Source organism: Equus quagga, chromosome 14 (assembly GCF_021613505.1).
Source record: "Equus quagga isolate Etosha38 chromosome 14, UCLA_HA_Equagga_1.0, whole genome shotgun sequence".
Lineage (NCBI taxonomy): Eukaryota > Metazoa > Chordata > Mammalia > Perissodactyla > Equidae > Equus > Equus quagga.
In genome coordinates this window covers 22,016,199-22,028,931 of record NC_060280.1, presented here as the reverse complement: position 1 = coordinate 22,028,931, position 12,733 = coordinate 22,016,199, and the positions used below count along the sequence as shown (strand labels likewise).

At 40.1% G+C, this 12,733-nt stretch overlaps 2 protein-coding genes across 2 annotated transcripts; both read right to left on the bottom strand.

Moving 5' to 3' along the window:
- Positions 1-1,772: 1,772 nt before the first annotated feature.
- On the bottom strand, positions 1,773-2,965 carry LOC124225266 (olfactory receptor 6-like). Its single transcript, XM_046637822.1, has 2 exons — positions 2,054-2,965; positions 1,773-1,808 (listed from the first exon to the last, which is right to left on the bottom strand). Exons 1-2 carry the CDS (start codon positions 2,963-2,965, stop codon positions 1,773-1,775), a joined length of 948 nt encoding a protein of 315 aa, XP_046493778.1.
- An 8,320-nt stretch (positions 2,966-11,285) lies between these two features.
- On the bottom strand, positions 11,286-12,269 carry LOC124225231 (olfactory receptor 226). The gene has a single exon (XM_046637747.1). The coding sequence runs from the start codon at positions 12,267-12,269 to the stop codon at positions 11,286-11,288; it is 984 nt and encodes a 327-aa protein (XP_046493703.1).
- Between the last annotated feature and the right edge of the window lie 464 nt (positions 12,270-12,733).

Below are 12,733 nucleotides of genomic sequence, written 5' to 3'. Positions count from 1 at the left end.
CCAAGATAGCTCTTTCTGATTATTTCTTTCATATTTTGGTCTCAGTTTTATCAGTTTTGTGGAATTCTCCCTGGTATACCACATTTCCTTACCTAGTCAGCAGATGCCCCAATGCATCTAACAATCTCACTTATCTTAGAAATTTTGTATTTGTTTTTCACCTTATTTGTATGTTGAACGTTTGTTATATTGATGTGTTGAAGATTTCAGCTCAAACATATATTGATGAAATAGTACTACATCAGCTTGGCGATAATTGTCACATATAGCATGGATGGCCACAAGATTTCAAGAGCCAAAAGTCTCAAGAGATATGTATCAACAGCAAAAGTTGCAGTAATACCAATTTTTTCATCTCTTGTGAAACTACTGATCCCATCCTTGTAATGATAAATGAGCTGTTATAGTCCTGGAAGGAGGCTAAAATTGGAAGAAGATTGCAAAATGATCTACAAGATTAATATCAATGGTAGCCCATCATCACTAACCCAATGGAATCACAAACAGCTTTCTCACTACCATCACTACCACACCACTATCACTTATCATCACAACTACACAGATTTTACTGACTATATTGCTTATTCCATCCAGGCATCAATGTTTTTTAACTCATGGGACCCTAGAACCACTATCACAGACAGTTAGATACAGAGAAAATCGAATACAGTTGATTATAGAGCTGGAGCCCCTGGCTTCAAATAAAAGCTTTGATATTTACTAAGTGCGCAATCTTGGAAAACATATTTAACATCTCTCTGTGTGCTTCAGTTTCCTGATCTGTAAAATCAGATAAGTAATGATAATTAACTCGTAGAGGTGTTACAAGAATAAAATAGTCCATTATGTGTAAAGTACTAATAACACCAGTGTTACCAAAAGTTTGGTCTCTGATCCCGATGTCAATCCAAATAACGAGAACAGAATCTTGGGAGAAAAAGGAAAGCTTTACTTTGCTAGGCAGAGGGAGCAAAGCAAGGGCTAGTGCCCCAAAAGTTGCTTGCTCCCTGTTAAGAAATAGGTAAGTGTTTTTATTGAGGTTTTTGGTAGTAGAAGGGGACCATGGACTTCTTCGTCAGCATTTTCCCATTGGCCTGTGTCTGGGGCTGCTTCCAGTGGAGGAGACAAAGGATTTCTCAGATGAGTGTCCATGGCTGTTTATCTCCATGGTGGAAGGTAGACTCTGACGTCAGGAAGCCAAGGAGGTGGGCCTGGGAAGCTTCAGTTTCTTGATATTCTCTGGACATTAATTTCCCTGTAAAAGAACTTCAAGGTCCTGGGACTAGCTACAACTTTAGCAGGAGCCCAGTTTGAGGCCATCTGGGCTTTAACAATTTGTAACTTCTATTTGGTTGTAAAGCTCAGGGAGTTAGAGGTTAAAGAAAGAAACACTTACAAATGAGTGTAACTAAAGACCCAGGAAACCAGGAGTGCAGGGTTTTAGCTTTAATCCCATACATGCCAGGTTCACTGTAGGGGAACCAATATCAGGGCTGATATTAACTAAGAGCCGGTAACACCAACTTATATATGTTAAATATTTATTACTCTGTCATTTCAAAATAATTATTAAATGTATAGAGTGTGTATTAAAATTAATTCAAGATTAAAGCAATATATAATGCATCCTGTTAATATTTTTAATTATTTTTCTTTCTATGATATAATTTCTTTAAGAATCTAGATCTATAGAGCAAGCAAATATGCAGAACCATGATAAGTGTATGGGATGACATGCTTTCCAGGACACTGACTCCTCAAGGCAGTGGAGCTCAGCTAAGCAGGACGCACTGACCAAATCCCACAGTCTTTTCTTTTTTTTTTTTAATAAAGATTTATTTTTTCCTTTTTCTCCCCAAAGCCCCCCGGTACATAGTTGTGTATTCTTCGTTGTGGGTCCTTCTAGTTGTGGCATGTGGGACGCTGCCTCAGCGTGGTTTGATGAGCAGTGCCATGTCCGCGCCCAGGATTCGAACTAACGAAACACTGGGCCGCCTGCAGCGGAGCGCGCGAACTTAACCACTCGGCCACGGGGCCAGCCCCTAAATCCCACAGTCTTTTTGATAGCATTCTTGACTTCCTGGTTCCTAAGGCAGTAGATGAAGGGATTTAGCATGGGTGTGAGGACTGCATACACAGCTGAGATTAGTTTGTTGGAATTAAATGATGCAATAGCTCTGGGCCGAACATACATGAAAATCATGGCTGTGTAATAAATTATGACTACAGTGAGGTGGGATGCACAGGTGGAGAAGGCTTTCTTCCTTCCTTGGGTGGAGGGTATATGCAGAATTGTAGAGACAATGTAGACATAGGAAAGGACGGTGGTGGTAAGAGGGAAGACAAGGATGAAAATAGCTAAGGCAAAGTCCACTAGCTCAGCTGTGGACATGTCTTTGCAGGCCAGTTTCAGGATTGGTGAGATGTCACAGAAAAAGTGGTTCATGACATTGGAACCACAAAAGGTGACATGTGAAATGAAACAGACCTTGATGACAGAGACCATGAAACCAGTCATATAGGAGGAAGTCACCAGCTGTGCACAATAACCTGTGGTCATGATGACTGGGTACCGGAGAGGGTGGCAGATGGCCACATAGCGGTCATAGGCCATGGCTGCTAGAAGCACACATTCTGTGCAGGCAAGCGAAATGAAGAAGTAGAGCTGGGTCATGCAACCTGTGAAGGAAATGTGCCGTCTCTGCAGGAGGAATCCATCTAGCATCTTGGGGACTGTGACGGAGACATACCAGACCTCCAGGAAAGACAAGCTGCTCAGGAAATAGTACATGGGCTTATGGAGGGAGCCAGTGACCCAAACCGCAAGCATGATGACAAGATTCTCCACTGCCACCAGCAGATAGACCACAAGGAAGAGGAAGAAGAGCAGGACTTGAAGCCACGGGGCAGTGGGGAAGCCCACCAGGATGAACTCGCTGACCAGAGTGATGTTTTCCTCCAGCATGACTAAGAGCCCTGAGAGGTATTGAAGTCTTCTGTGACAATACCACAAACAATGAACATGACTATGACATCAGACAAGAGACCAAGATAAGATAGTAAATCAGTCTTCCCTGTGAGTGAACTCATAAAATAACTTTGGTTAATATGGAGTCATCTTCTAATGTGAAGCACACATTTGCATCAAAATTTTTTATTGTTGTTTCTTTGTTTATTATGAATGTCTCCCAGAATCAAAGGAACTCCCACCCCTAACCCTCTCTCACCTGAGGAAATATTTGAATGTCACTATTCATGTCATTCCCAGCTCCTTTGTCAGTGAACATAGACCGATAGTCTCTCCCTTGTTGGTTCCAGATCTCTATTTAACTAGGAACTCACTGCACAAAGACTTTTTTCCCCACCTGAAAGGAAACAAAGTTTAGTATTTGGGTGATCCATTGACTGTAGTCCTTTGATTCAGCACAGTTTCTTCAGAATAGTGTCTGTGGAAATTAAAAAGTGATATAACTTCCTCACAAATTCCTTAGTGACACTCCAATTGCTTTTGAATAAACATGGAAATGTTTTCATTATCACACATAGGACGCATTTAATATATTGATCCCTACCTACTTCTCCAGCTTCATGTCTTGTGACCATCTATGTGGTATTTCATGCTCGAGACATACTTTCCTAGTTTCTTCTTCCCACACACATTATAATCACTCTTGCACTTACATACACTCTTCCCTCTTCCAGTTATGCCCATTCCAAAATCTTTAGCTGCTGATTCAAGTTTCAAGATTACACTTAGGAGGCATCTCACCAAAGCTGGGTCAAGTGCCTCAATAGCATTCGTTCCTAGTGCACACCCCCCTCATGCATTTAGGTTTCTTTTCACTGCACTTCAACTTTCCAAATCTCAAGACTCTGTCCTTCATGACTGTGAACCCCATGCCCAGGACAGTGACCGGAAAATACATGAATATTTAATGGATATGGATTAAAAAGTGAATTAATGAATCCCTTGGAGCTTTGGAATCCACAAGAAATAGGTCAAGGGCAGAGAAGTGTGATCTCAGGGTCTTTGCTGGTAGGAAGCACCTATCTATCAAGGTTACACATCTGTGGACACACCCTCAGCTTGCACACATGGGGTACTTTCATGACAAACATATCCACAAGGTCTGAGAACATTGGATATGATCCCTGGTCTAAAATTAGTTGGTAGGTCAGGTTCTCGAAATATCAGTCATTGTCTCAGGTTCTGGACCAGAGAGGGGAGCAGAGGAAGGGGAGTGCTGTACTTAGATAGATGGGTCTTGCAAGACTGCAAGGCAGAATTATTTGTGAGCTATTCCAAGAATTCTAATCTGTGGTTAAGGAAGTAGGTTACCACAGAGTCATCTCTTGAAAACACATCAGTGACTGTTTATCTTCATTAAATGCTTCTCTAATCCATGAAGCCTGAATTCAGGTCCTGCCTTCAGTCCATTACTCACTCTTTCTGCCAACTATTTCTCTAATATACTGTTCACTTGGCACAAAGAGGGTAGGAGGACAATCAGGGTTCACTCTGATATTCCACAGGACTAGAGATCTTCTGGATGTGGCTCATAGCAAAGGACTAAAGGATGAGGTACTGAAATGCATATTATTGACTCCATCACCTCCTTTCCATAACAACACACATGGGCAGAACTCAGTGAGGCTTAATCAGTGGGAAGAGACTGTCTCTTACTCTAAGCCACATACTTCCACTTTCACCTGTGAGGTAGTTTACTAGAGTTCTTTGCCTAGTTCCTCAATGCATTTGATAAAATCCTTTTGCTGGTGAAAAGTATCTGTTTCTTGGAGCAGAGAATACGTTATAGCCCTCGTAGGAAGTAGCACCAACGTAGCAGCTCCTACTCTTCAGGATATGTATAACATTCCTCATTTCCATCATCAGCCACACTATTTACTGCACATTCACCTTTACATACTGGTTTAGAGCACTGATTTTTAGAGGAAAGATTTCAGTATTGATTTCATTACCTAGGAGTTGTGTTATACCGCACAAATCACTTGTCAAGTATGTACTTCCATACCATCTTTTGTAAAACAGGAATAATAATAATAATGCCTACTTTACTAGATTGTGTTGTGAGAATTAAATTTATATTCCATGGAGAGCACTTAACACAGGACTTGACCAATTGTTATGGACCAAGCACTAGCTGCTATAAATTATGCTGCATAACACCTATCCATGTTTAATCAGTTATGAGTGTTCACATATTTCACTCATACCGACTCATAAACACACTCGGTCCTTCATTCTCTCTCTTTTGCTCACTTTTTCTGTCATATTCTATGGAATAAAATAATTCAACTTTCCTTCAGTATAGGATTATAGCACCTTTGAAGAGCTCTGAGTTGCAGATCACTCAGAACTTCTGTATCTTCTCTTTAAAGTATTGTTTCCGTATATTCAAGCACATGCTTATTATTGCATATTCTCCTCCATATTCTTTGCTGCAAATCTACTTCCCAACAGGCTCTATTTTGAAACATTAAAAGATGTGGAGTTCTATTTTTCTGGCTTTCAGAACTGAGAACCCCGAGCTTTGGGCTCTCTACAGTATCCAAGGAAAGAAATCCTTTCATCGTATTACAGTATAATTTTCAGTCCTTGTGCTTCTTCTCAAAGACGATACTGACACTGACAGACTTCTAGAAGGGTCCTTTGTACCCTGTCCCCAAACCTGAATGACCTCACAACCATCCAAATTCCCCCAACCTTGGATAACCATGCTGTGTGCCCTGAATCTTCATTTCTCTAGTCATTTTCCCTAACACCCTTTCTCTTGTCCAGGAATGATATGTGCTACCATTTTCCCAAGTCCCTCCTCATCTTCCTTGGACCTTCCTTCAGGGATCAATCGATCTCTCTTGGTAACTCCAGCTACTCACCATGATCCATTTCTTCTCTCCTGAAAACGGAAAATCCTTCAGATATTTGCATGTATCACAGGAAGCAGAGTGATCTGCAGATTTTCTTACTTCCTGGAGATCCAAGTCTGGTCTCTGCTTAGACTGTGTAGCAGGTATTGAAACACTAAGACAAGAAGACTGGAGCAGGACAGGAGAGTACATTTAACACTCACCTATATTTTGCCCTTGTCTTCTTCCCAGGAGACTCATTTGCACTTGGTCTGTCCTGCTCTGGGGAAACGCTGTGCGTACTGTCAAACTATGTCCAGGGGACAAAGAAGATGAATCTCCATCCACTTGTCAATTCCTGCTTATACCTGGACCATGTTTATCTATACCTGTGCGTATGATATGGTCATTTCCTTTTAGTCCTGTATGTAAGGTAAAGCAACACCAAATTACTCGGAAACCAGGAGAAGAAATCTAAGTGGGTTAATAAGGTAATAGAGATATGCATTTGTTTATTCTTTATATAAAATATTTTCTGCCTTGAGCTCTTATTATGTACAGGGCACAGTGCTATAGATTATTTGGAAGAAGCATTTTTAGGTCATGATCTCTACCCTCTTGGAACCTACAGTGTTGTAAGTAAAATAAGAAGTATGCACTATAATGAGGGTAGAATGTGACACAAGCTATTAGAGATGTGCAAACAAAGTGCTCTAGGAACTCCAAAGAGGGAGAAATGATTTCTGACTGAGGAAACTAGAAAGGTTTCATCAAAAGTGTCATTCTAGACATAAAGGAAGAATTTAGCATGGAAGTAGTGGCAAGGGAAATAGTGTTGATTCAGCAGTGAGAAGACAAGGTTCCTAATCTTAGTTTCCACCATTTTTAAGACATTTGATTTCAGAAAATTGCCTTTATTCTTCAGTTTGTTTATCCATAAAATGGAGTAACAATGATTCCCTTGTCTGTATCCTGTCATTGATGTTAGGCTCAAAAGTAATACGTATATGAAAGCAATTCTAAAACTGCTTCGTGATAACTACACAAATGTAAAATATTACCTGCCTTGGAATATGAACCACAGCCACGATTTGATCAGTGGCAATGAGGTGAGTAGGGCTTTGGCTTCAGAGAGACTAGCACAGAAAAAGATGTAGAGTAATGACAGCAAGAGTTGAGACATTGAAATAATGAGGCCTCTGCAGTGACTTGAGGTCACACCCACTGCCTTGGACTATAGGAATCGTTCTGTCACTTACTGAACATTTGTGAAGTGTGCCCTGCATGCTAAGGACAGTGTAAAGTGTCAACTCCTTCTGTCTGGCAAGTTGTCCTCAGGCTAGTGGGCTCACGGAGTCCGCTCTTAATTGTACCTCAGTAACCACAAAATCAAGAATCAAGTCCTAGAAGTTTTGCAAGAATGAAGAGCCAGGAGATACATTTCTGTCTCTGTGAGTATGCAAAGGTGGCTGAAGGAAGTGAAGCAGAGATCTGAACAAATGAGAAATCCCAGAGAAAATCCAGATCCTAGAAAGGATCTAAGGGTCAATGTGTGACTAACTGGAATTTGATGGAGAAGGATGGACCTAAGCCTCCCATATTTCACCCATTCACATGCTTTGTCTAAAGGCATGTGGTGAGTTGACACTAATTCTTGGAACGTTGAACCACTGGTCATCATGAAATGAGGCTATGGAACTTGAAAATAAGGCTAGATGATACCCCCAAGGGAAAGACTTTAAGAGAAAATGAGAAAACCTGTGCTCTAAGCCCTCTCTTCTCTGCACTGCCTGAAACTGTTCACTCCTGCTCACCTGCACCAAATGGTGATATCTGGAAGAGCTGGTATAGTTGGTTAGAGTTACCAAAGGCATAAATCAATAACTATGTGTCAATTATACTTTATTTTCACTTTCTCTTATCACTCAGCAAATTAAAATAGCAACAATGCATGTGTTTCATGAGAATTAAAAATCCAGGAAAATTTGAAAAAAAGATTTCTCAGTATAGACATAAATACCAAGTGTTTTCTATACATATCACCATAAGCAAAAAGGGGCAGTTTGCTTATTATTATTATTATTATTATTATTATTATAAAGTCACCTGGAATCAATCAAATTGTATTACATTATTTAGGATAAAAAGACCAATACATTTCTTTTTTAAATAAACTTTTATTTTGTAATAATTTTAGATTTACAGAAAAGTTTTAAAGATACTGAAGAGACCTCTCATATTCCCCTCACAGGATTTCACTTTCCTCTAATATTATCATCTTACGTTACCTGGAGATTTTCAAAACTAAGAATCTAAATTGGTACATTACTTTTAACTAAACTCAAGGTTTTATTAAGATTTTAGTGGTTTTTCCATATCCTTTTTATATTCTAGGATCCAATCTAAGATGCAAAATTCCATTTAGGTATCTTTTCTCTTTAGTCTCCTCTGATTTGACAGTTTCTCAGTCTTTACTTGTGAACTGTAAGGGTTTTTTAATGAAGCAAAATAAGGTTTTTAAGACTACAGAAGAATGCTATTTTTTAAAATGCTCTTTTACCCAAAGGGTTTTTGGACGTTTTCCGACTGTTCAATGTGAAATGTTAGCAAATGGTAAAAGATATTGGATTATTAAGTTCAAGTAAAAAAAATGTTAATGACAATCTAAAATTCACCTGCACAAGGTGAGTACAAGGTAGTGGGGAGGAAATTAAAATAAAAACCAAAAGGAAACCTCAGACCATATTGTGAAGAAACTTGAAAGGCAGACTAAGAAACTTGGAGTGTATTGAAAGTCGATGGGAACAAGGAGATGGTTTAAGCACAGAAGCTTCTACTTTGATCCTCCCTTGCTCTGGAGATGTTAATTGTCTTGGCCTGGCCACGCTGGGTATCTCTCCTTTCCGAAAGACCCAGTGTGGATCTCATACTCCCAACTCCTGTAATGATGGAAGAGACTGGAGACTTCCTCCAGACACTACGACACTACCCTGGCAAAAGGGAGTTACAAAAGAGTCACATTATCTATGCAATAGTTTGAGAGACTGGTAGACTATAAAGATGGTTTAAAACAAACAGGATCAAATGTAACAGAGATAAAATAAAATCCTCTATCTAGGTTTAGGGGGAAAAAGGAATTATGTCATTGGAGAATGAGGAATACTTAATCTGATAATTAACAGTTCATTTGAAAAATCTTAGGTTTTGTGACAATTCCATATAAGCCATGAGGATCATATGACTTTGAAAATGCAGTCCAAGTCCAGAGAGGCGTCAATCCCACCATAGTTCATATGCATTCAAACATCTTCTCATTCATTCTTATTGAAAGTTCAATATATGCAGGACACTGTGCTAAATACTCTTCATATACCTGAAGTATTTCGTTTCAAATTTTGAAGTCAGAATTATAAGCGTTTTGTTAAACTAAAAAAAAAATACATTTTATTGTAAAAAGTTTTGAAATTTAAAAAAAGAAGAGTGAAAGAAATCCACATCATGCCGTTACCTCCTATTAGCTGGAGTTAACCCATAAGGAGGTTCCTATAATGCTACAATAGTGAGGTCCACAGGAGGACGCTCCCATCCCAGACCACTAGCCCTTTCAGAAAGTTATTCTATGGGGACATTTTGGAGATAGACTTTTTATAAACTTTATATCTAGCCATTTATAAATTATAATGATAAGATACTCATAAGCTTATATAACTGTTTTGACACAAATAGATATTAATATTATATTAGAACTTTTAATATGTAGGGACTAGCAAATAATGCCTGATATCCTTGTAGTAGGCTTCCATATGCTTTATTAGCAGCAAACAACTATAGACAGACAAGTTGCAACAACAGAAGGCTCCCACACCTGGAGAGAGAGAAGCTTCATGTAGGCTGTTGTCCTCAGGATTCTGGGTCTTGGGTATCTTTGGGGAGCTAAATTTCTGAAAATCCTACTGACATACCCTCTAATCATCTCTCTGTCCAGATGAATAAAGCTGTGTATTTTATTGGCTAAGAAATGTTTATTTAAATAAATCTGTTGGTAACAATACCTTTGCCACAGAATGCAATTCAGAAGAATAAGGGCTCCATTGCATAGTTACAGCTAATGTTCTAGTCAAATTCCCTCTAGTCTTATTTAAACAAACAAATACATAAGACATACACTTTTGATACGATTACATGACCTAATCTTGACATTTATTACATTAGGAATATTTTTCTGTCACTAGCTTTATTTACATCATGTTATTTTAAGATCTGCATAATATTCCATTTAATGTATAAGCTTTAATTTATTTAATTAATCTTATATTTGTGGAAGTTTAACATATTTCCATATTCTTGTTGAAAACAAAAATGTCTATCTATACAAATATTTCTCAATCAGAATGTTTTCAATACTTTTAGTATCTATAATACATATTGCCAAATTTCCTTCCAGCAAGTCTGAGCCAATTTGTATCTCCCGGTACTCAGGGGAAGTAGGAGGGGTCTAGTTTCTGCACCTGTCAACCCTATCTACAGGGGTGACACACAGGCCTTGCCAACATGGCTCCAAATTATATTCACTTATTATGTTTCTTCATAGCCCCCAGGTGTTAGATACAATTCTGGGACATGGTAATAAAATGATGAAAAAGCAAATGTGATCCCTGCCTCCATGGAGCTTACAGTCTAAATAGGGAGGCAGAAGATTAAATGCACAACTGCATTTGGCCATTAGTTCAATGTGGGAACTGACCTCGGGAAATCAGGACGTGAAGCTAGAAGGCTCTGTGGCCCAAGAGATGATATTTTGCCAACACAAAAATTCTCAGTTTCTTGTCTCCTTACCTTGTAACTCACACTAGAACGATTGCCTCCTGGCCCGCTGTTACCTCATGAGCTATAATCATGGCCTGTGGCTAGAAGAGATCTCATCCAGAGGTCTCCCGATGCTTTTCCATTATGAAGCCTGTGCTTCCTTGAATGGTTTTCTCCTTCTGCCTCCTTTTTCTACACCTTCTGCCTCAGAACAAAAACCCAGGAGCAAACCTAGGAGGAGCCTTTTAGAGAGACCTTAGTTCTACCTTTGTTGGCTTGTTTAAATATTCAAGTGCAGTTATGTCTTCTGCTCAAAGTCAGTCCTTTCCACTCCACCAGGAAGCGTGATTCATGAACCTACTCTGTGCAAATTACAATAGAGCGGACAACACGGAACCTACTTTTAGCCTGTATTTTATAGCCCTGTCCTGGCGAAATTCAGCTGCTAGCTGCCAGGTTGCTATCCATCCCTTTTCCTTCTCTTGAAATAGTTCTTTGTTGGTGACTTTGAAACTCTAGTCCCTAATTTAGGCCCTAAGAGCTCCTCTGGACTTCATAGAAGAACTAGATCCCAAGTTTAAGAACAGTTTCTAAGACTTAACACCTCCTTTCTACCCATCTCTGCTAATTTTCCCAGGCTTAGCATCCTGGCCCTGGTACAGGTGCAGAGTACGGCGTAGGGCTCTCTTGACCTCTTGGTTGCGCAAGCAGTAAATGATGGGGTTGAGTAATGGTACAATGACAGCATAAAGTACAGAGACCAGCTTGTTGGTGTCAAAAGCAGAGAGTGCCTTTGGCCGGGCATAGATGAAGATACTAGCTGCATAGAAGATGACCACAACAGTGAGGTGAGAGGCACAGGTGGAAAACGCTTTATGGCGCCCAGCAGCTGAGGGAATGTGCATCACAGCATGAGTGATGGCCATGTAGGAGGCACCAGTGACAGAGAGTGGCCCCAGTAGGATAAAAATGGCCAGAACAAAGTCTGTAAGCTCTGCTGTGGACATGTCAGTGCACGAAAGGTTGAGCAATGGAGAGACATCACAGAAAAAGTGGTTGATGATGTTGGGGCCACAGTAAGAGAGGCGAGAAATGAGAAAAACTTTGACCATGGAGATGCCAAAACCTCCAGCCCAGGAGCCAGTTGCCAGCTGAACACATAGCCGGCCACTGACAATAACAGGGTAGTGGAGAGGATGGCAGATGGCTACATAGCGATCATACGCCATAACGGCAAGAAGGACACACTCAGTGCAGCCCAGGCCCAGGAAAAAGTAGAGCTGTGTCATGCAGCCCTCAAAGGAGATTAGCTGTCCATGGCCCTGTTTGGACCCAGTAAAACCAGCTAGCATCTTGGGAATAGTGACAGTTACATACCAGATCTCCAGGAAAGACATATTAGCCAGAAAGAAGTACATGGGTTTGTGAAGGGTGGGATGGTTTCTAACTGCCATAATGATGAGTGTGTTCTCAGTCAGCACCAACACATAGGCCAGAAGAGAAAGAGCAAACAATAGCGTTCGCAGTGGCACAGGAGCTGGGAAGCCCAGCAACACAAACTCACTTACTCTCCCACTCTGGTTCCTCTGCTCCATGGAGTCAGTCTTACCCACTGTTCTTCAGGAGGGAGAATAGAAAGACTTCAGAAGGCAGCAGCAAGAACCCAGCCTTTCTTTTAGTGGGTTTATGTTCGTAGAATGCAGCGTATGTAGTGCATGTAATTCATCACTGAGCTGTGGCCGTTGCTTTCTTCTGTAATCTGGAAATGAGCTAAGGCAAAGGCAGTCAGAAATAAATTGTGTTGTATTGGGGATAGAAAAGAGTATGTTCTTGTTCTTAGAGAAGCACATATTGATAAGCACTAGGTAAAAATGACACTAGTTGGTCCCTGAAGAACATAGAAAGAAAACCAAAATAGTAAGAAAATCTGGGCTGCCCTAATTTGAGAGTTTGTCTATGAGCTGGATCATGACTCTCTTTGGAGGAGATATGTAACACAATGGAGGAATAACAATTACATATAACACAATGGAGTATTTACTATGTGTTATTAATACAG